The sequence below is a fragment of the Myodes glareolus genome, chromosome 1, assembly GCF_982192425.1.
Source record: "Myodes glareolus chromosome 1, mMyoGla1.1, whole genome shotgun sequence".
Classification (NCBI taxonomy): domain Eukaryota; kingdom Metazoa; phylum Chordata; class Mammalia; order Rodentia; family Cricetidae; genus Myodes; species Myodes glareolus.
Window position 1 is genome coordinate 56,942,652 of NC_142026.1, and position 21,691 is coordinate 56,964,342.

The window sequence follows — 21,691 nt, forward strand, 5'->3', positions numbered from 1 at the left end:
GGGCCATAGATGGACTGACTGACCATGGCTAGGAATGGGGTATTGGTGGGAGGTGGGCGTGAAAGAAGCACAGACTAGCATGAGGACTTCACAGTGACAAAACTTGTGGAACAGAGGACAGGATGAAACCCATGGGCTCACTCAAGGCACCCTCCCTGCTCCTGTCATGGTGTTGAATACACAAGCATGCACGTGGTGAACTAGGAACCTTGAATAATGGGCTGGCAAGATAGTGCAGCATGTAGTGTCCTGGTCACCCAGCTTCAGTCTCAGGAACCCATATCCAGATTGAAGGAGAGGACCAACCACAGCGTCATCCTCTGCCTCCACACACCCTTGCCGTGACACCTGTGCACCCTGCCACACACAAATGATAATTTTTAAAAAAGAAAAGAAGCCGAATGTGGTGTAATCCTAGCAGGATGGGCAGGGCAGCGACCAGTCCTTAGAAGATCCATGGACAGGAGGTTAAAGTTGGTGGGGCCAGGGGAATAACCACAAATTCAAGGACAGCTTAGGCTATGGTGGTAAGTTGTAGGACCACAGGGCTGTAGAGTATAAGACCATCTTAGAAAACAAGAGAAAAGTTTGAATAAAATCAAGATTGCATTTTAGTTAAGATACTATTCTATAGAGTTTTATCCAGTGTTAGCTTTTACAAACTAGGTTTATGTCTCACAATTCCATGTGAGTCTACAATAATCTTTTCCCCCTTGGGTTTTTCAAGACAGGGTTTTTCTGTGTAGCCCTGGCTGTCTTAAAACTCACCTGCCTCTACCTCCTGAGTGCTGGCATTAAAGGCATGCGCTACCACTTCCCAGCTCTACAATAATCTTAATAAAAATTTTATTTGATGAGATTAATTGGCTCCTAACATACCCAGGCTCAGTAAGTGGTAGCTGTTGTTAGCCCTGTTCTCCTAACCTCATCACACCAGTCCATGCAAGCTGCTCTCTTGTGTCTTCACATGAAATGTAGACTCCCACCTTGCTAGAGCTCTCTAGCAAGAGACTCTAAGAATTTGGTGTGTGTGTGTGTGTGTGTGAGAGAGAGAGAGAGAGAGAGAGAGAGAGAGAGAGAGAGAGGGAGGGAGGGAGGGAGGGAGGGAGAGAGAAGAGAAGAGAAGAGAAGAGAAGAGAAGAGAAGAGAAGAGAAGAGAAGAGAAGAGAAGAGAAGAGAAGAGAAGAGAGAAGAGAAGAGAAAATGCACCCTCAGGCCAGACATGGAAGGGGGGGTTCAGGCCTTGGGCAGAGCTGACCAGATTTTGCATTTCCTTGTGATTCTAGTGGCTTTCCAGGGATGGGGTCTGAGAATCGGATGTGAGAGACCAGCAGCTGGGTCCCCGAATGTGATAGAAGTCAGCTACCAGAGAAGGGGGGAAGACAGCAGACGAGCCCCAAATAACAGGGTCAAGGGTGACTCTCAGGCCAGGGTCCCCAAATGTGAAAGAAGTCAGCCACCAGAGAAGGGGGGAAGATGACAGACAAGCCCCAAATAGCAGGGTCCAGGGTGGCTCCCAGGCCCTGGCTGCTTCATCACTCTCCGCATTTGCCCACACACTTAGCAGGGTGAGGAAGGAAGACTGCATACAAGAAAACTGCCCTGGCTCCAGCTTCGTCATCCTGTGGAAATAGGTTTATCTTCACCACTGGGTGTAGTGATATTTCATTTGTATTTTAATAAATAGAGCTTGCCTGAAGATCAGAGAGCCACACTGGTGAGCCATATAGACCAGGCAGTGGTACCACTCACCTTTAATCCCAGTAATCACACTAGTTAGCCATAGAGGCCAGACGATGGTGGTGCACACCTTTAATCCCAGCCCTAGAGAGGATTATAGAACAGGAGGAGACAGCTCTCATCTCATTCTGAGATGTCTGGAGGCAGGATCGCCATTTCCGTCTGAGGTTGAGTGGCTGCCAGCTTTGCTTTTCTGATCTTCAGTTTGAACCCCAATATCTGTCTCTGAGTTTTTATTAATTGTGTTACACCTGGGCCTCTACAAGGCCCCAAACACAGGTGTGCTAGTGAGACCCTTTCCTGAAAAGCAGGGACAAGGAAGAGGACCTGTTTGGGGTGGTGGAAACAATTTTCTCAGTTAGGACATCTGAAGATATTAAGACAGTTGTAGATATGTCGAAATTCATCAAATGTCACTGGCTATTGTGATTTGAATAAGATGTCCCATATCATTGACTGTGGCATTTGAATAGTTGGTCCCCAGTTGGTCTCCCCCCACCCCAACTGTTGGGGGGATCTTAGGAGGAATGGCCTTGCTGGAAGTGTGTCACTAGGGTGACATTTAGAGTTTGCTTCCTCTGTTTCCTGATTGTGGTCTGAGACGTGAACTCTCGGCTGTTCCTGCTGCGATGTCTGGTGCTTGCTCACACTCCCCGCTATGATGGCGATGGCCTCTTATCCCTCTGGAGTCATAAGACCAAATAAACCGTCCCTTCTATAAGTTGCCTTGGTCATGGTGTTTTATCACAGGAATAGAAAAATAGCTAATATACTGGACATGGTGGCTCACACCTGTAATCCCAGCACTTCAGAGGCCAAGACAGGAGGATCAGAAGTTCAAGATCATTCTCAGCTATCTAGGGAGTTTCAGGCCAATGTCTGAGACCCTGTCTCAAAAACAAGAGAAAAGAAAAAGAAAACCAACCCCACACAAGTCATCAAATATATTGTTAAAACAGGTACATTTTACCACATGTAACTATATTTCAGTGATTAAATACAGAGTTACACACTGTCAAATGACAGGTCCAGGCTCCCAACTGCTTACAGATAGAAAGCGATCAAACCCAGGGCAAACTCTTCTCACTTGCCCTTTCTTCTGATGGGGTGGTGGGACGCTGGGGGTCTAGAGAGGTCCACGCGCTGAGGTCCGAGGGCCATGTGCCTTCTCAGAGCTCACAGCAGTGGCCCAGATCCTAAAGACCGACCTTTGATGCAGGAACAGAGCAGCTGCAGGTGAGCCAGCCGGCTTCAGGGCTGTCTGTCATCCTCAGCCCAGCAGCTGGGGACGAGCCCCCTGCTGCTATCAGGAGCAGCAGAACACGGGGACCTGCTGTAGCGCAGCAGCTGTTGTGAAGATGGGGGGAATACAGTGAGCCACTGCTGGCGGTTCCCACATACACAGGGCATCCCTGAGGACTGGAAACCATCTCTTTACACCGGGATGGGGGTGGAAGGGGGCAGGCTGCTGCTGCCCATTTCCCGCTTGTAGAGATCTTCCTTTAATAATCAAAAAGTAACTGGCTGGCTGGGTGTAGTGACACCCCTCTGTAATCCCAGCGCTCAGGAGGCTGAGGCAACAGGATCGCAAGTTCCAGTCCAACCTGGGCTACATAGCAAGACCCCATCTTAGAAAAACAGCGAAGACAGCTGGCTAGCCTGCACATCTCCAGCAGGATTTTGTGCTTGCAAATAGCAAACACACTGGCACCATCTAGCCAAAACGGAAAGGTGTTTCATATGTTCCAGAAGTCCAGAGGTGGGTGACATCAGCCTGGATGTAATCAGCAGCTCCACATGTGTGTTCCAGATGCTAGCCCTCAATCTTGACTTCTACTCACGTCCCTGGGTCCCAGAATGGCTTCCAGTGACATCTAGAACCACGTGCTTTCTTGCCTACAGGCATTGAGAGAGCGCACATCAGAGACCCTTCCCCCTTGAGTGATAAGTCCTTTCTGGCTACAGTTGGTCCAGCTTAGGTCGTGTGTCCCTGCCAGTCGGCCAGTCAGATCAGAGAGGAACAACTCACCCTGTTGCCTTTGACCAATTAGAGCTGGGAAGTGGGAATTGAGCCTGCATCTCAGTGCCCACCACAGGGTAGAGAGACTCTCTGCTCTGTTCCTGCCTGGAGCTCACACTCACAGCTGGCATCGGGCTTCCTCCTGAGTGCCTCCTTCACCCTCACGTCCCCACAGGAAGAGCAGCAGGGACTTGCTGCACAGCTTGTCTGCTGCTGGAACAAACCGACCACCTCTCCTGTCCCTGGGTAGATTGTCTTCTTTTTTCCTCAGTCCCTCCAGCCACTACCACCTCTTTTCAAAGTGTCTGTGGTATGGCTGTGGCTGTAGACCTATCCTTGCCAAATATATCTTGAAATTTGGTAAGGAATCATCTGGGTGTGGTGTCACTCACCTTTAATCCCAGAACTTGGGAGGCAAAGGCAGGTGGATCTCTGTGAGTTCGAGGCCAGCCTGGTCTACAGAGTAAGGATAGCCTGGGCTATGTAGAGAGACACTTGTTTGTAAAAAAGCATACACTTCCAAAAATGGCCTTGGATTTGTACTTTCTGTTTTTCATGGTTTTCGCCCAACAGCTTGTGTTTGAGAACTGGCCACATTGTTATGTGCCAGCAGTGACCACCTGGTGTTCTCTGCCACATCTCACATTTCTCATCCCCTAGTTGAGGTTCTGAGTTGTCCACAGATCCACACCACAGCAAAAAGTGCTTCAGGGAGTGTCCCCACGAATCTGTAAGGCCCAATTCAGGGTCACTACTGGCCTTGGGCTATGGACAGGTTGGTGGGGGGTGTTCATTCTCATTCTACCCAAGCTCCTGCCCATAAGACTGCTCCAGCCCACACTCCTCACTTTAACATCTGTATCTCCTAGGACACCACGGCTGACGGGTGCGTGCGCATCCACAGTGGGGTGTGTCCGTTCTTTGCTTGCGCTCGCCTTGTCAGTACATCCACCCCTTCACTGGCCCTGGAACCTAGCAGACAAGCTGTGTGCTGCAGAGGGCAGAGCTGGAGAAGTTACCATGGCTCTTTGCAGGAATCTAGAAGATCATGAATAAATCACAGATAATTGGAAATTCAGTTATTTATACTGTTGGAGTTTGGTTTTGTTTGGATTCAGATTGTAGCGGTGCCTTGGTTCTTTCCTCTTGGAGAAGGTATTTAATTTTAATTTTTAAAGGAGCCCACAGCCGAAAGATTTGAACTTTTAAAAGAGATTTTGGATTTTTTTATAGTAAAGAGAGTGAATATTTTAAAGAAACTGGAATTTTAATGAGTTTGAATTTGTAAGGACTGTGGAACTTTAAAAATTATTCATGATTTTACCGGGCAGTGGTGACGTACACTTTTAATCCTAGCACTTGGGAGACAGAGGCAGGCAAATCTCTGAGTTTGAGGCTAGCTTGGTCTGCAGAACAAGTTCCAGGACAGCCAGGGCTGTTACACAGAGAAACCCTGACTCGAAAAGAAAAGAAAAGAAAAGAAAAGAAAAGAAAAGAAAAGAAAAAAAAATCGTGATTTTAATGTGAAATCTTAGGAGTGAATTCGAAGGAAAGGGTAATGGCTCAGTAGTGATGCATTTGTGTGTCGAGTTGACAAAGGGGTCAGTTGTACTGACTAGTTTTGTGTGTCAACTTGACACAAGCTACTGTCATCAGTGAAGAAGGAGCCTCGGTTGAGGAAATCCCTCCACAAGAACCAGCTGTAAGGCATTTTTTCAATTAGTGATCAATGGGGGAGGGCCAAGCCCATGGTGGGTGGTGCCGTTCCTAGGTTGGTGGTCCTTGGTTCTATAAGAAAACAGGCTGAACAAGGCAGGGGAAGCAGGCTTGTAAGCAGCTCCCCTTCATAGCTCTGCACCAGCTCCTGCTTTCAGAATCCTGCCCTGCTTGAGTTGCTGTCCTGGCTTCAGTGATGGACAGCAATGCTGACCTGTGAGCCACATAAACCCTTTCCTCCCCGCCTTGCTCTTTAGTCACAGTGTTTCATCGCAGCAATAGAAACCCTAACTAAGACAAATTTGTGCCAGAAGTGGGGTGTGTATGTGTGTCCTCATCTACCAAGGAACCTCTGGCTGGGGAGGGGTATTGACAAGGAGAGATCTCAGCAAAGAAGCTGAAGGAATGACAAGTTTCTCCAGACCCTGTGCTGGTGACCCTGATTCCAGACACCAAGGGTTTAAAGCATTCACACCCAAAGGTAATAAAGTGAGGCATGTGCCTCAGGGCTGGTGGCTGAGCAAAGAGGAATTGGAATGCTTTGGGAAGTGCTTCAGGAGTGAACTCTGCCCTCACTCAGCTCCAGCTCCAGGGTGCCCTCAAGCCATGGACAATGTCACTTTTCGTTCTGGTGCAAGGCTAGGAAATCTTAGCCATTAAGAGCATTCTTAGTCAGTGGGCTGGATTTGAACTCAGCTTTGCCTCTATCCGCAGTGTAGCCTTCCTTATGGAAGTTACTTTTGTTTGTGCCTCAGTTTCTTTTGTATGAAATGGGACTGGCAATAGTACCTCTCTAGAAGATTGTACTGATCAAATGAGCCAGCACATGAACAGTGCTTAGAGCAGGACCTGGTGGGAAGTGGGTCTCCTGCTGCCTGGGATTGTCTCAGATGACCTCTGCGAGGAGGGTCACACAAGTAGGTGTGATGAGTTCCCTGGTCTTGCTCTTACCTGTGTCTACTGGAAGCACCTGATAGAAACACCTGGTAGACAGGCAGCTCAGGAAGCCAATCAGGGCTGTCCCTGGACTGAACATGAGTTAGTGGATTGGCTAAACAGAGAAGAGTGGTGGTGCTAATACCCAAGCTTCCAGCGGCACATTCCCTTCACTCAAGCACAGGTGAGGGAAAGAGAGTTTGAGCCTGGTCTGGGTTACCAGTAGTGGGACCCCATCTTTGCAACAAGCAGAAGGCGGCTGGGCATGGTGGTGCACAACTTTCATCCCAGCGCTCAGGAGGAGAGGCAGGTCAGTCTGTGAATTCAAGGCTAGCCTGTTCTACCTAGTGAGTTTCAGGCTAACCAGGCTGTATAATGAGACCCTGTCTTGGGGTGGGGGATAGCAGAAGAAAGGAAGGAAAGACAGAAAAGCCAAAACAGAAGCAGAGTAGCAGATTGGTGAGCCTTTGTGGTCAGAGGTGGTTTTCAAAGAGGGGACATGCCAGGTCCTTTCTCAGTGTCCTGTGTTTTGTTCTCATCTTGTTGAACACACACAACCTTCTTGGAAACCAGGGAAGTTTCTTTTTCTGGGAGTGGCACCTTCCAATGTACTGTCTCTGGTTCATCCAGCTGCACAAGTGTGTATGTGTGTCTGTGTGTTCTGTGTGTGTCTGTCTGCAAAGCTCCTGCCTCTGTCTGGGAGGGGTTGTTATTGACTAGGAGAGGGCTCAGTAAAGAAGCAGAAGGAATGGAAAGTTTCTCCAGAGCCCATGCTGGTGACTCTGATTCCAGGCACCAAGGGACCATAGTCAAGACTGTGGGCCAGTAGTAGTGGTGGCACACACCTTTAACCCCAACGCTCAGGAAGCAGAGACTGGCGGAACTCTGAGTTCGAGGTCAGCCTGGTCTGCAGAGCAAGTTCCAGGAGGCGCTCTAAAACTACACAGAGAAACCCTGTTTCAAAAAAAAAAAAAAATTCAGACTGGCACTGTAGCCTGTGCTGGAGACCACCGTGCTGTGCTTCAGTGTCCTTATTTATAACTGAGGGACCTTGGTAGGACTGCTGTCTGTCAACATTGTCCCCTTCTACATGAGCAGGGGAACAGTGAGGGTAAAGGAAGTGCAGGCCAACCTGGGAGGGAGGGAGACACCTTTCAAGTCTGCTGAACCCCACGGTGGGCATTCAGCTGCCAGAGGGTGAAAGGGAAGTGCTGGGTGAGGCTACTCCTGTTTATTAAGAAAGCAGTCTTTGTCACAAGTGTCTCCCTCCGCCCCCAGCAGACCCATTTACCTTTGATTAACTAGAATTAACCCTCCAGAACTGCTGCTTGGGTTGGGCACCCTGCTGGCCCAGCCCAGTGAAAAAGAGGAGCCGCGTGAGCATGAGTGTACCCACCAGCCCTGGCGTCCTGGGGACAGCACTAGCAGAGTCCATCTTCACTTTGGAGGGTCTGGTTTAAGAAAGGAATAATGAATGATGTCACTCTGTCGTTGCCCCCCCCCATCACCTCATCTGCAGTGGGAGTGACATGGCCTGCCCTGAGTTCTGCTGGGGTCCTGGAGGGGAAGAACCTAAACAGATGCCCCTCTCTGGATTTGGACTGAGGCCGGCTTTAATGTAGAAAACTGTCACTTTTTGTTTGGTTGGTTGGTTTTATTTTTGGAGACAAGAATGACCTTGAATTACTGATCCTCCTGTCTCCTGATTGGACGGGGTGAGGGAAGAAGGGAGGACGACCATACCCAGTTTACATGGTGCTGGGGTCAGGCCAGGGCCACTGCAGTCTAGGCTAGGACTATGCTAACAGTTAAGCCCAGCTCTACTTTATCATTCTGAGTACTGTTCATTTGAAGAGAAATGTATCTGGGGTGTGTGTGTGTGTGTGTGTGTGTGTGTGTGTGTGTGTGTGAACTGTTATTGTTGCTATTGGTTTTTTGAGATAGATTCTCACTCTGCAGCCTTGGCTGGCCCCACACTTGGTGGTAACTGCCCCAAGAATTTGGAGCTGAGCTGGAGAATGATTTAACAGCACTTGGTGCCCTTGCAGAAACATTTGTACCTCTAGCTTTGGGGTTTTCCCATGGCCCCGCATGTGGTGCACATACACACGTGCAGACGAAGTCATATTCTTCAGGAGGCAGATGCAGGAGGATCTCTGTGAGCTCAAGGCCAGTCTGGTCTACATAGGGAGCTCTAGGACAGCCAGGACGACTTTGAGAGATCCTGTCTTCTTTTAAAAAGAGAAGGAGGAGGGAGAAGGAAAGAGAAAAAAGGAAAGGGGGTGATTTAAATTAATTTGGGAAATAAATCGAAGTTTAAGCAACTGGTCACTACTGTCTTCAGTTTTAAAGCATGTGCTCCCAGCCTCCCTCTGAATGCATGTGTGTACTCTTTGCTGCAGAAGTGTTTATGGTCAGTGCATGTGGGGCCATGTTCCCCCATGCTCCATGAGCCATCAGGGGGCCAATGCTGTTGCTTTGTTTCCCTTTATAAACAATGCCATTAATATTTTTCTTTTTCTCTAGTTATTTCTTTGGGATCAATTCCCAGAAGTAACATTACTGGTTCAGAGGATAAGAACATTTTTATTTTGGTTGCCACGTTGCCTGAGAAAGGTTCCATGGCATGCACGTGTGTGTGTGTGTGTGTGTGTGTGTGTGTGTGTGTGTGTGTGTGTGTGCGTGTGTGTGTATTGTGCATCTTGCAATCTGTCTTCTTCCATCTGACCTGAGGCCCCCTCTCTGCAACACTGCCTAGGGGCAGAATGATACATAAACAGAGCAGCCAACTCTCAGGATCTGCTAGCCAGGCCAGTGGGTCCGAGAAGAAACTGTAACCCTTCCAGAGCCTTCTGTGTATTGCTGCAGGCGTAGGGCTGGCATTCATGTTTCTGTCATCCTGTCCTCCCTTGTGATCTGTGCTCCCCTCCTTACTGTGGGGAGGAAAGCAGAAGCCCATCTCCCTTTTGAAGGTGTGTGGAAGGTTCCCTTCCTCTGTCCCCAGATGACCTGTGGTAAGTTGCTCTGAGACTGTTCTGAGACACAGCCCTGGTCTCCTGGTCTGTCCTGCCTCATAAGTGCTCTTTCCCCAGCAGGTCCGGAGGTTTGTGTCCACACAGACCCTGCCCATGATGGGTGGGTGGCTAGGGGCTACAAAGGGAGAGAAAGCACTACCGGCCAAGAGCACTGTCTAGTGTAGTTCCACAAGTGTGCATCTCACACACCAGTCAGAACAGGTGCTTTTGCAGAACCAAAACAAATCCTCAGGTCTCCAGAGACAGATCTAATAGCTGAGGTTAGATCTCAGGAGTTGGAGAGATGGTTCAACAGTGAAGGGTGTTTACTGGTTAAGGTCTAGAAGACCCACCCAGATTTGGTTCCAAGCACCCACAACTACCTTAAACAACAGTTCCAGGGCATCTGAAATCTCTTGTACTCATAAAGTTATACAGGCACATACACATACATATGTAGACGGAAGTTTCTGACCCATCCGGACCTTTGGGCTCTCTGTGATCTTCAGTGGGTGGCTTGCTGCTTTGAGCCCCAGAGTTCTACTCTGTAAAGTGGGGGAGATAATAAGTCCCCTGCAGAAGTGCCATGTGGGATTGGCAGAGGATAAAGGCAACTCATTGATGAGAAACAAAGTAGGAAAAGGGGGAGATTGGTGGGACTTGGGGGTCGAGACACCCTTGCTGTGGGAAGGCTCCTGCACTGGATGGAGCAGGCTGCAGCTGGACCTCAGCTCCACAGACGTGGAGGGCGGGGCTTCTCCCACTGGTGACATCTGGTGCTATCAAGTGGTGCTGCACCACCTAGGGGTCACAGGACCGACCTAGAGTCAGCCAGACCCGGGTGTGGGTCCGCACTCTTTCTCTCCTGTCCTGTCTCCTTCTCGCCTGTTTTCCCTAGTTTGAGTGCATTTTGCCTAAGTGCTCCCTTGGTGGTAAATAGAGGCTTGAGCCCCAGGGGTTGCTGTCCTGTGCTCTGACAAGGATGTGGCAGTCAGGGATCAGGGGCCACTTAGGATAAACCACTGTGGCAGGAGAACGCCACCTAAGAGTCAAGGCTCAGTTTGGGGTATGTCCAGCACCCCCTTCTCTCTCCTCTCTCCCCACAGAAGCCTTTCTGATCACTCTCCTGGGGTCTACACTCACGCCCCCAGTATCCTCCCAGTGCACAGCTGTCCTCAGGTGAAGACTCCCCAGCCCAGCCCTCCCCCGCCCCCCAGGAACAGGATGGGGCTTGAACAGCTGTTCTTTTACAAGGATTCCCTGGCTGTGTTTAATCAAGATTGTCAAATATTGATTTAATCTTCAGGCCCAACAGATGTGATCTTAGCAGGTTTCGGTGGCAATTAGCTGGAATTAGCTTGCAAGTCAGGCTCCATGCTGACGGGACGCCATCTTCTGCCTAGGAGCCTAGTCTGGCCACAGGGGCAAGCCTTCAGGGGGAACCCCTCAGTGTTTTATCTGTGGGCTCTACCTGGTTGTAGCCTGTGGGAACCACCCACCCACTGTTGCGCCGTATGGGCAGCAGTGAGAAGCAGCAGCCATGGACTCCTGTGCTGTAGTTTGCCTGTGAACTTGCTAGTGAGACACCCACAGGCAGCCTGGAGCAGAGGCTCTGTCCCCTGGCATGTAATTACCCCAACAGGCTCTTCCTCCTGCCTTTGAGGCCTGTCTCTGTCATACCTCCCCCTTTCTAGGACATAGCTGTTGCTCCTGGGTGGGCTGCTCCTAATCATGGCCAGGAAGCATCTCTTTCCAATTGTGCATCTCCGAGTCACATTTGGAGAGAGTGGGACTGTGTCCAGATTGGAACAAGATGTTCAAGCCACATGTGCTCTGGGGGAGGTGTGACACCTTCACTCACCCATCCGGTCCCACAGGTGTTCCAGGGGCTACTACCCCACCCCAGACTCTGGGCTCCTGGGAAAAGGGGCTTGCTATTCCTGTAATTCAAAAGGAGCCGTTACCAGGCTGCATTTGGTTTGCTTGATGTATTGGTACGTCACCATGCAGTGAGTGTGCTGAGCCTTGACATAGGCAGATGTAGGACTTTGCGCAGACTGAAGCCATATCCTCTTCTCCATCTTAAAGATAGGAAATGGAGGCAGAAAGGCTCCTCTTTGTCTGTGTGCCCAAGACCTAGCTAGTTTGGTGGCAGTCAGAGTGGAACTTGGGTGGTCTTCGCTTCAGTCTGCAATGCTACAGCTGCTGTACAAGGGAGACCTCCAAGAGCTAGCAGCATGAACTCGCAAAGGCGTTGACTCTTTAGCTGTGGTTCTCTCTCTCTCTCTCTCTCTCTCTCTCTCTCTCTCTCTCTCTCTCTTTCCTAATGAGCCTCTAACCTATATGAACTCAACTGCACAAGAGAACAAAATAAACAGAGATGCGGCAGTGTAAGCCTTTGAGTGAGCTCAGCGTCTGTGTGGCGGGGTCATCACCAAGCCTTAGGACTCACTGTGGGGAAAGGTACATGTGGTTTGGGTACCATGGCCTGAGAGCAAGGCTCATACAGGGACTGCCCAACTGTGGAACTAGTGAGTCTCCAGAGTTTGTTCCATTTTATAAAGGGGCTGGCTTCACACTCTCGGTCAACCCAGTGGGTGCTAAGTGAGATAAGGCCTGTACCACCACATGCGGCACAATTCCTCCCAGCCTTGTTCTGTGGATTAAATAGGTCCATGCATAAAGCTCTTGACTAGCATGCTACAAGCATGCATTTGGGCTGTCAGCATGCAGTCAGTGTGCATTCTCATTCCCAGTTTCAGGCTCGTGGACATCTCGTGTTTCTTCTCCACTGCTCTGCCTCACTTTTGCTACAAGTGCTTTGTCCTTCCTGGACTGAGTCATCCAGGTTCACTCAACCTAGTCTCTGCTCACGCATATTAGGCTGTTGAGGCTCTTCTCTTCACAGCAGTGTGAACGCCCATGCACCTGCCTTGACATGCCGTGGTATAAAAATAAAATAGAATGCACACCAAGAATTTCAGTGTGTGATTTTTATCCACGATTCCTATTCCCCAAGGGAAAAGAGTCATGCCTATTAAACACCCTGAAAAGCAGGGTAGGTGACTGGAGCCGGGTGGAGTGGACTGGCTCTAGATACACACTGCCCTTTTCAATTAAACACATGAGTCCTCTGAGTTCTTTGGCACTGAATACAGAACAGGTTTTCATGGTCAAGGCCTGGATCGCTGTTGTGGGGCTAATGACTGTCTTTGCATCGACTCCTAATGAGATTGGGGCACTGTAACATGGACCCTGGTATTGCTCAAGCCTCCTCTGAATCGGGCAACCAGGAAGAAACCCATCGTTCCACTTGGGACCACTAGGCTGTTGCTGCCTCTCCATGTAGCTTCACAGCACACTTGACTTTCATTTAGAGCAGAGTGGTCAAGGGTGGGAACCAAACTTCCATGGTTTGAGTCCTAACTGTGCTACCTGCCAAATGGGGTCACTTGGTCATGTTACTGTCCTTGCCCCATTTTTGAAATGGGTACAGAGGATGTCCCTACTGTGTGGAGTTGTACAGCAGGAAAGGATAGGACACACCTAACTAACGTCACGGCCCTATTTCCCCAACCAGGATTAGAGCCACCATCCCTGGCCCCCTAGTTAGGAAATAATTAGGTCTTCATTACTCCCTTTAAATGGGATCTGGTCACTTGCCGCCCAGTAGGTCCTTTTGCATCATCCTTTGCTGACACTGGGCCTACTCTGCCTTTCTCCCACTCACTCTTTCTCAACCACCTTCTTGGCATGTGATCCCAGGAGCCAAACTTGGTAATCTCATTCAGACACAATGTTGGTGAGGAACATACAGAAGAGCAAGAGTGAGTAAGGATCAGGAAAAGATAAGCCAGTGTCCCAGAGTAACACTCTGTAGGCCCAGGTATACTGTGAGGCTCCCATGGTTTCAAGATGTACCACCTCCCCTTCCCCTGTTTCTATACTGGTGGGGGCGGGAGAGCTCCTTCCAAAGCTTTCTGGAAGAATTGGGAGTACAAGTGGAGTTCAGAATGCTTGGGACCAGAAAGCAACAGTGGAATTTTCCATTTGTAGCATCATGTTGGCACTTGGACCTTTAAAAATTAATAAATAAATAAGGGGGGGGTCTCATGTCCCAGAATGGCCTTCAAGCCACAGATGTCCTTGAACTTCAGATGCTCTACCTCTAGGGCTAGGATTAAAGATGTGCATCCTTGTACCCACTTGGCACTTACATTTTCAGATTTTCAAGTTTGGGGTGTACAGCCTGGAAGGGCAGTGATGATGGAGAAGCAGGAATGAGGTTGTGCCACTGCCAGCACTGGTCCATGGCACACCACTGTTGGAGCCTAACCATTTGGTTTTTGGGCACACACCGTGCTTCTCTCATAATTGGTTGCCCTACTGGGAAGACCTCAGTGTGTTTTAGCATGGGACAACTCACCAAGCCCCAGAGGCTGTGGGCACCACTCAGCTCAGCACAGCACAGCACAGAGATCCAGCTGTGTGCTGGAGAGAGGCTCTGTGCAGAGCCCCCAGCTTGTAGAACATCTGTGTGTTGACAGCAAGGTGTGATTGACAGTGTCCACAGAACTGGAAGCCAGATTCCACCAGGAGACCTCATCTGTCAGGAGTACAGGCCACAGCAAGTCAGGTTTCCAGCTAAGCCACCAGTTGTCCCACCCAGCCCCAGTGTGACCTCAGAGGGAAGAAAGTCTCCATCTGTGCAGTACCTGGGCTACATAACCCTCCAAGAGCACAGCTCTGCACAGACCATGCTGGGAAGCATCCCTGTGTTCCAGAGCTAAAGCTTTAATGGTAGAGTCAGTCCATAAATGAGTATGAACAGGAACATTTCCACCTTGTGACACCCGCCAGTCACCAGAGACTGCAATCCAGCCTCTCTCTACCCACGTTCAGCCTGCCCCTTACTTTGTGGTCAGTCATTGTAGTTTCTCAGTAATGCTCCTGTCTTAGTTAGGATTTCTATTGCTGTGATGAAACCCCATGATCAGAGCAACTTGGGGAGGAAACGGTTTATTTCACTCTCCGCAGTTCATTATCAACAGCAGTGAGAGCAGGGACTCAAGCGGGGAAAGAACCTGGAGGCAGGAGCTGATACAGAGGCCATGGAGGGAGTTGCTTACTGGTTTGCTCCTCATAGCTTGTTCAGCCTGCTTTTTTATAGGATCAAGTACCTCTAGCCCATGGATGGCACCACCTGCATTGGGCTAGGACCTCTCCCATTAATCACTAATTAAGAAAATGCCCTACAACCAGATCTTATGGAGGCACTTTCTCAGTTGAGGCTCCCTCCTCTCTAAATACTCTAGCTTGTGTTGAGTTATCATAAAACTAGCAGGCATGGTAGTGGACCTCTATAATCCCAGTATTCCAGAGGACACTGAGGCAGGAGCATCACAAGTTCAAGGTTAGCCTGAGATACTTAGTGAAAACCTATCTAAAAAGGGAGATGGAGGATGAAAATTCAGGCCTGGGATGTGGCGCATTGGTGGAGTGCCTGCAAGGCTCAGGTCAGAAGAAGCAAAGGGTTCACTAATAGACCGGAAACAAAAGCACGCGGGCAGTGGTTCACCATAAAGAGCGAAACCTACCACCTCTTCTTGTGATACTAGGGTACACCGTCTCCCTTTCACCAGTCGGAAGCCACTGAGGGAAATATAAAGCAGGGAGAAGCAGGGAGACGGGGGACTCAGCCACATGGGTTTCCTGAAATTCCTCCCAGAGCTCTGCAGTGCTCACCAGGTTTTGTTGCTGTCACCCCTGCCGCTTTCACGTTTCAGATGGGGAGAAATTGCATGAAATTCTAGATTTCTGATTGCTTTGGAAAGCTGGGGTGACCCACTAGTCTCGGTTCTCAGATTGGGGTGTCTGAGGACCATGCCCCTGATTGTAGTTCACAGTGGGCACCCCCACCCTTGCCCCTTTAGTCTTCCCTGTTTTCTCCCTGGGATCTGGCCTTTCCCCCTATGGCATCTCCCAAGTTTCTCAAAGAATGTTCCTGTACCCCTCACTCGTGGACACCCACAGGAAGTAGGCCATCTTGATCCCTCCCCTCTCTCTTCTACTTCTCCCCATCTCAGTGGCTGGTGTCTCTTCTGTTTGAGTCCATGAACCTGTTTCACGGGCCCCTCTTTGTTTTTCCCTGAAGTTCACGCTGTACCTCTAAATATATGTTAGAAAACACCTACTACATGATTCATGAGCACACGGGGGCATCACTTCCTCACTAGGCAAGCACTCTCAGGGCCTTTACCAGAGTAGCTATGCCCAGCCTCAGAGACTGGTAGTTTGAATGGTAATGGCCACATAGGCTTATATATTTGAATGCTTGGTCATCAGGGAGTGATACTACTTGAGAGGGATTTAAGAGGTATGGCCTTGTTGAAGTAGGTGTGGCTTTGTTGGGGTGAGCTTTGCACTTTTAAAAGCCCAAGCTAGTCCCAGTGCCTCTCATATCCTGCTGCTTTAGATCTGGATGTGGAACTCGCAGCCGCCATGTCTTGGCTACTATGTCTTCCTGCAGGCCATCGTGCTCCTGCCTTGATGACAATGGACTAACCCTCCGAAACTAAACCAGCCCAAATTAAATGCTTTCTTTTTATAAGAATTGCCATGCTCATGGTGTCTCTCCTCAGCACTAGAACACTATCTAAGACAGAGGATAAGAGACAGAAAAATCACAGGTCACTTCAGCCCAGGTGCTCAACCCCCACCCCCACACACACCCCCACCCCACACTGTGCTGTCTTAAATAAAGTCAGTCCTGCTAGCGGGAATAAGAGGCAGCTCAGCTGGTGTAGCCAGCAGCAGATAGTGAACTCTTTCTTCCCCTTCTTATCCAGCAGGGGGTTTCATTCAAGGGAGAGACAAAGAGAAGTGGTTCTGGGGAGAGTTAGAAATGGGAACTCCTTCCCTGTGGCTTGTGGACCAGGGTGTGTGCTTCACCTCTGGTCAGAATGACGCCATTTCCAAACAGTGCTAGATCATTCCCGGAGAAGTGTGGGTAAGGGACACGGTTGTGAGCCGTGCAAGTGACCTTACCACTCTAGAGCTGACAGCCTGGAGGTGGAGGCGGTGGCAAACAGATACCATACAAAAGAGATTCAGTTGGTGGCAACTGCTAAGAACAACAGGAAGAAAGCAGACTGGGTGACAGGCCTGGCAAGTACCTTAGGTTGGAAGCACCCTGGAAAGGTGAGGAAGGTGCCGCGGGTGTTTTCATTAGTTAGGGGCCAGATCTATTGGCTTGTGGCCAGGAAAAGGAGTTTAGGTTTCTTTCAGAAGCAATATGGAGTCCTGGGGGGGAGGGGGAGCTCTGTGAGGAGGCACTAAGATTGGACATGAGTGTCTTAACCACCCCGGTCACTGGGAACATTTCCTCTGGCAGCTTCTCTCCAGGAGTCCTTTGGGGCTCTGGTTTTGTCTGTGTCGTTTTTCCTCCTCTCCTGGCAGGCAGGCAGTAAGTCTGCGCTCTGTGCACGCTTTCCATCAGCCTACAGGAAACACAGGGAAAGGGAGCATGCTAAACGGAACCGCAGGGCTCCTGAGGGTAGCCATCACATGGGACAGAACTCTAGTCCTCACTCAAGCGGTGCAGTAGGACAAAGGAAGATTGCTGTAGTGGAGTGGGTGAGACAGGAAGAGCATCCGCCAGGCAGAGTGGGGCTCTTGTTTGGCTCCTCTTGAGCAGACCAACTCAACAAAGACCCTTTGAGATAGCAGAGACCAGGACCTGAGGCAGACAGTATCACTGGCTGATAAAGAATTCCTGTGGGCTTTGGTGGATATGAAATGAGATGGTGGTGGTTCGTTCTCTCTCTCTCTCTCTCTTTCTCTTTTCCTTCCTTCCTTCCTTCCTTCCTTCCTTCCTTCCTTCCATCTGTCCGTCCTTCCTTCCTTTTGAAGACCTCTGCTAGAGGTGTGCGGTGAAAAGTGTTTATGGATGGAATGGTCTGGTGGCTGGTGGTATGCCCCAGTGGTAGAACACTTGCCTGACACATGGAGATTGATGCCATCTCCAGAAGTACAGAAAGTCAAAATGAAATCGTTTTGAAAACGAAGAGGGGCCAGCAAAATGGTTCAGTGAGTAAAGGCACCTGCTGGCAAGTCTGATGGCCTGAGTTCAATTCCTGGGACCTACATATTGGAAAGAGAGAACTAACCCCCTCACCGTAGGTTCAATCCCTAGGATCCGAGTGGTAGAAGGAGAACCGATTCCATACTCCCACAGACCATCTGTAACCCCTACACATGCTCTCTGGCATTCAAGAGCAGACACAATAAGTAAATGTTTTTAATACAGTAATGAAGGGGGGAAAAGAGGTCTAGGAATGTAGTTCAGTGGTAGAGCTTACACCTAGGATGCATAGGTCTTAGTTTCAATTCCTAGGACCAATAATAATAATGATGGTGGTGGTGGCTGGGTGAATGGATGAAACAGAACCAACAAGGAGCTAACGGAGCTGGAGCTAGTGATGGATGGGGCGGCCATCCCAGTCCCTTCTCTGCTTTGTATGTGATCAAAACTCTTGCCAGACACAGCAGTGCCCTCCTATAATCCCAACGCTCAGGAGGAAGAGGCAGAAGAATCTCTACAAGTTCAAAACTACATAGCAGGACCATGTCTGAGGGAGGGAGGGAGGGAGAGAGGGAGGGAGGGAGGGAAGAAGGAAGAAAGGAAGGAAGGAGAGGGCAGACAGGCTCACTCCATAATCATCTTTTCAAATGAATAAAGCTAGGGGCTAGAGAGATGTCTCAGCGGTTAAGAGCATTGCCTGCTCTTCCAAAGGTCCTGAGTTCAATTCCCAGCAACCACATGGTGGCTCACAACCATCTGTAATGAGGTCTGGTGCCCTCTTCTGGCCTGCAGGCATACACGCAGACAAAATATTGTATACATAATAAATAAATAAATATTTTTAAAAAATGAATAAAGCTGAATCCTCCACCAAAAAAGCCATGTTTCCTGCCTTTGGGAGATAGAGTATACTCTCACGCCTCACTTTTCCCTTCTCTTCTCTTGCAGCATGGCTGGGAAGATGCCCACCCAATCCACAGGCCATGGCCTGCAGCCGTCACTCCTTCTGCCCTTCTGAGCCCCTGTGTCTGGAGCCCCCTGGATGACTCCTGCCTCCTGACATTGCGCTTGCACTGCTGTCCACAGCGATGGTGAAGAACTGGACTCTACAGGCTCACAACCTTCAAGTGCACTTTCGGGGGCCAGCACCCTTTGTTCTAGGACTGGCAGGCCTAAACAATGGCTGAGGGCCAGTGGACCCCATAGCATTGTACCACGACTTCCAAGGGCAGCAGCACTCTAGTGCCCAAGGACTATGACCACCTATCGACCTCTTCCTAATGATGGTGTGGACCTGGCAGCCAGCTGTGGGGCCAGGGGCACCGATATCCTCCCTGGGCCTCACCCTGGGGACTACATTCCCATGGGATTCTGGGCCCAGAATGGCAGTATGTCCCAGCCTCTTGGTGAGAGCCCAGCCATTGCCACCACCCGCCCTAGCCCCACCACCCCTGCAATGCCCAAGATGGGTGTGCGTGCCAGAGTGGCTGATTGGCCACCCAAGCGAGAAGCCTTGAGAGAACAGAGCAATCCCAGCCCCTCACAGGACACAGATAGTATGAAGTCCACCAAAGTGGCCCATTCCATGAGAAACGTACAGAATGGACAGCTCCCCTCCAGCACTCCAGCTTCCTCGGGGTCCAGAGCTTTTCATCGACTCGCTAGGAGAAGGTCTAAAGATGTAGAATTCCAGGATGGGTGGCCCCGGTCCCCTGGCCGCGCCTTCCTTCCTCTGCGACATCGAAGCAGCAGCGAGATCACCCTCAGTGAGTGTGACGTGGAGGAACCTGGAGAGCCACGGGGGAGCCGGCACCCAGGGGTGCTGCCACTCTTCCGAGAGTATGGCAGCACATCCTCCATCGATGTGCAGGGTGTGCCGGAACAGAGTTTCTTCGATATCCTCAATGAGTTCCGCAGCGAGCAGCCAGAGGCTCGTGGCTCCCAGAACCTCAATGAGCTCCTGCGGGTGGATCCCGGTACCCTTCTCTCAGGGGGCAGCTGTGGAGCCAAGGGAGACCCCCGAAATGGCCAGCCTGCCAAAGATAGTCTCCAGACTCTGCAGCCTCTCAAGGAGAAGGAGAAGGCCCGGAAGAAACCTGCGTGGGGCCTGGGCAGTGGGGATACTGTAGATTCATCCATCTTCAGGAAACTGAGGAGCAATAAGCCTGAAGGGGAAATGGGGCGGCCCCTGGGAGAGACTGAGGAGGGCCGAAGCCCCCCGGAAGCCAGCAGACCTTGGGTCTGCCAGAAGAGCTTCGCCCATTTCGATGTGCAGAGCCTGCTGTTTGACCTCAATGAGGCAGCTGCCAACAGGGTGTCAGTGGCCCAGAGGCGCAACACCACCACGGGGGCCTCAGCAGCCTCAGCCGCCTCGGCCATGGTGAGCCTCCCAGCATCCCGGGCCCACAGCCTGGGGACTCTGGACCCAGCCTTCACCAGCACGGAGGATCTGAACTGCAAAGAGAACCTGGAGCAGGACCTGGGGGACGACAATAGCAATGACCTTCTTCTCAGCTGCCCACACTTCCGCAACGAGATCGGTGGGGAGCGAGAGCGCAACGTCAGCTTCTCCCGGGCTTCCATGGGCTCCCCAGGGGGCAACAGTGAGACCCACATAACGGAGCCCACCCTGAGCACCCACCGCACAAACGCCAGCATCTCGGTGCTGGAGGTGCCCAAGGAGCAGCAGAGAACACAGAGCCGGCCCAGGCAGTACAGCATCGAACATGTGGACCTGGGTGCTCGTTACTACCAGGACTACTTTGTGGGCAAAGGTGATGCGAGCGAGTGGCTGGGGCCCCAGCTTGTCTTTGAAGCACACCCACTCCTTAGTCATCTGACCCCGTCTCATTACTAAGGAAAACAGAGGCACACTTGGTGCCTTGGAGGACATAGTCTAGCACTCAGCCCTAGTCTCAGGTCCCAGTGCCACCAAAGATAAATAACAATCAGCTAGGTTCTTCACAAGACTCAGAGTCTTTGGAGCTAATCTCAGAGTTAGACTGTGGGTTGAAGTGTCCTATCTGATAGCTTATTGACTATGTGACACAGTTCACCTGCAGATTGGCCTCGGGAGAAAAGGGGTTGATCGTAGTGGATCCCATACCCCAACCAAAATGGTACTAAGACGAACAGTGAAGGGGTAATGGAAGTTCCAGGTCCTGGATAACAGAACGCTGGTGAGGCACCATGAGGTTCCCTTTCAGTAGCTCGGGATTCCAAGAAGAAAAGTGCCTAAGGGGTGAAAAGGGCCATTCCTTGTGGTTTTTAAAGCTCACCTAGAAGCAGGGTATGATAGTGCACATCTGTAATTCCAGCACTCGGGAGACTGCGGCAGCTGGATCTTCAGTTTGAGGGAGGCCTGGGCTACGTGGTGAGACCCTGCCTCCAAAGGGAAAGAAAGTAAAGGTGGAGCATGGTGATCCAGAGTTAAATCCCAGCACTGGGGCTGAGACGGGGGGGGGGGGGGATTCCCAGTGTCGTAAAGGTGGAGCATGGTGATCCAGAGTTAAATCCCAGCACTGGGGCTGAGACGGGGGTGATTCCCAGTGTCGTGAGGCCAGTGTAGTCTACATACACACATTCAAAGACAACACATAATAATATAGTAAGACCTGTCTACTCCCCACATTTTTTAAAATAGCCTTTCCAAAATTACTTCTTTGTAGCTGTGGAGGCCTGTGGTAAATGTTTATTGAGCACTGACCATGTACTGGGATTTCTGAGATGCTAGGCATTGTGTGTAGGTGAAAAAAACCAACAACAAATTCGGTAGCCTCTTCAGGAGTAAACTCCCACCGTAGAGCAGTGTGCCATTCTGATTAGTTCCCACCCAGTGTTTTGGGTTAGCCTTGGTGCACCTTAACCCAGGTGCATCTGAAAACAGGGACTGTCGGTTAAATTTACAGAATGCCAGGGTGAGGACAAGAAGCTGTTATCTGCTGTGTTCTTGAATTTTTGCTGATAACAACATAGAAGCTTGGAACAGGAGTCATACAGGATGCTGTGCAGTCCCCTCCCCTCCCCCCACCAAAAACAAAACAAAAAACAAAAACCCTACTAGAGTTGGATATCAGAAAGAATTGTTTCCTGGTATGATGCTCAGTGGCTTGTTCAGGAAAAAGTGGGGAGCAGAAACCTGGCTCCCTAACTCATTTGTGACTGTCACCCTCAGTATTTCCA

General features: G+C 50.3%; 1 protein-coding gene across 5 annotated transcripts in view; it reads left to right on the top strand.

Annotated features, from left to right (window-relative positions):
• Sipa1l3 (signal induced proliferation associated 1 like 3) overlaps positions 1 to 21,691 on the top strand; it is a 212,749-nt gene that overhangs the window by 107,370 nt on the left and 83,688 nt on the right. For all 5 annotated transcript variants that reach the window (XM_085695202.2, XM_048439305.3, XM_087907031.1 and 2 more), the window contains one exon: positions 18,458 to 20,283. In XM_085695202.2, the coding sequence (XP_085551328.2) occupies positions 18,765 to 20,283 (1,519 nt within the window). In that variant the 5' untranslated portion in view covers positions 18,458 to 18,764. The remainder of the gene's footprint in view (positions 1 to 18,457; positions 20,284 to 21,691) is intronic.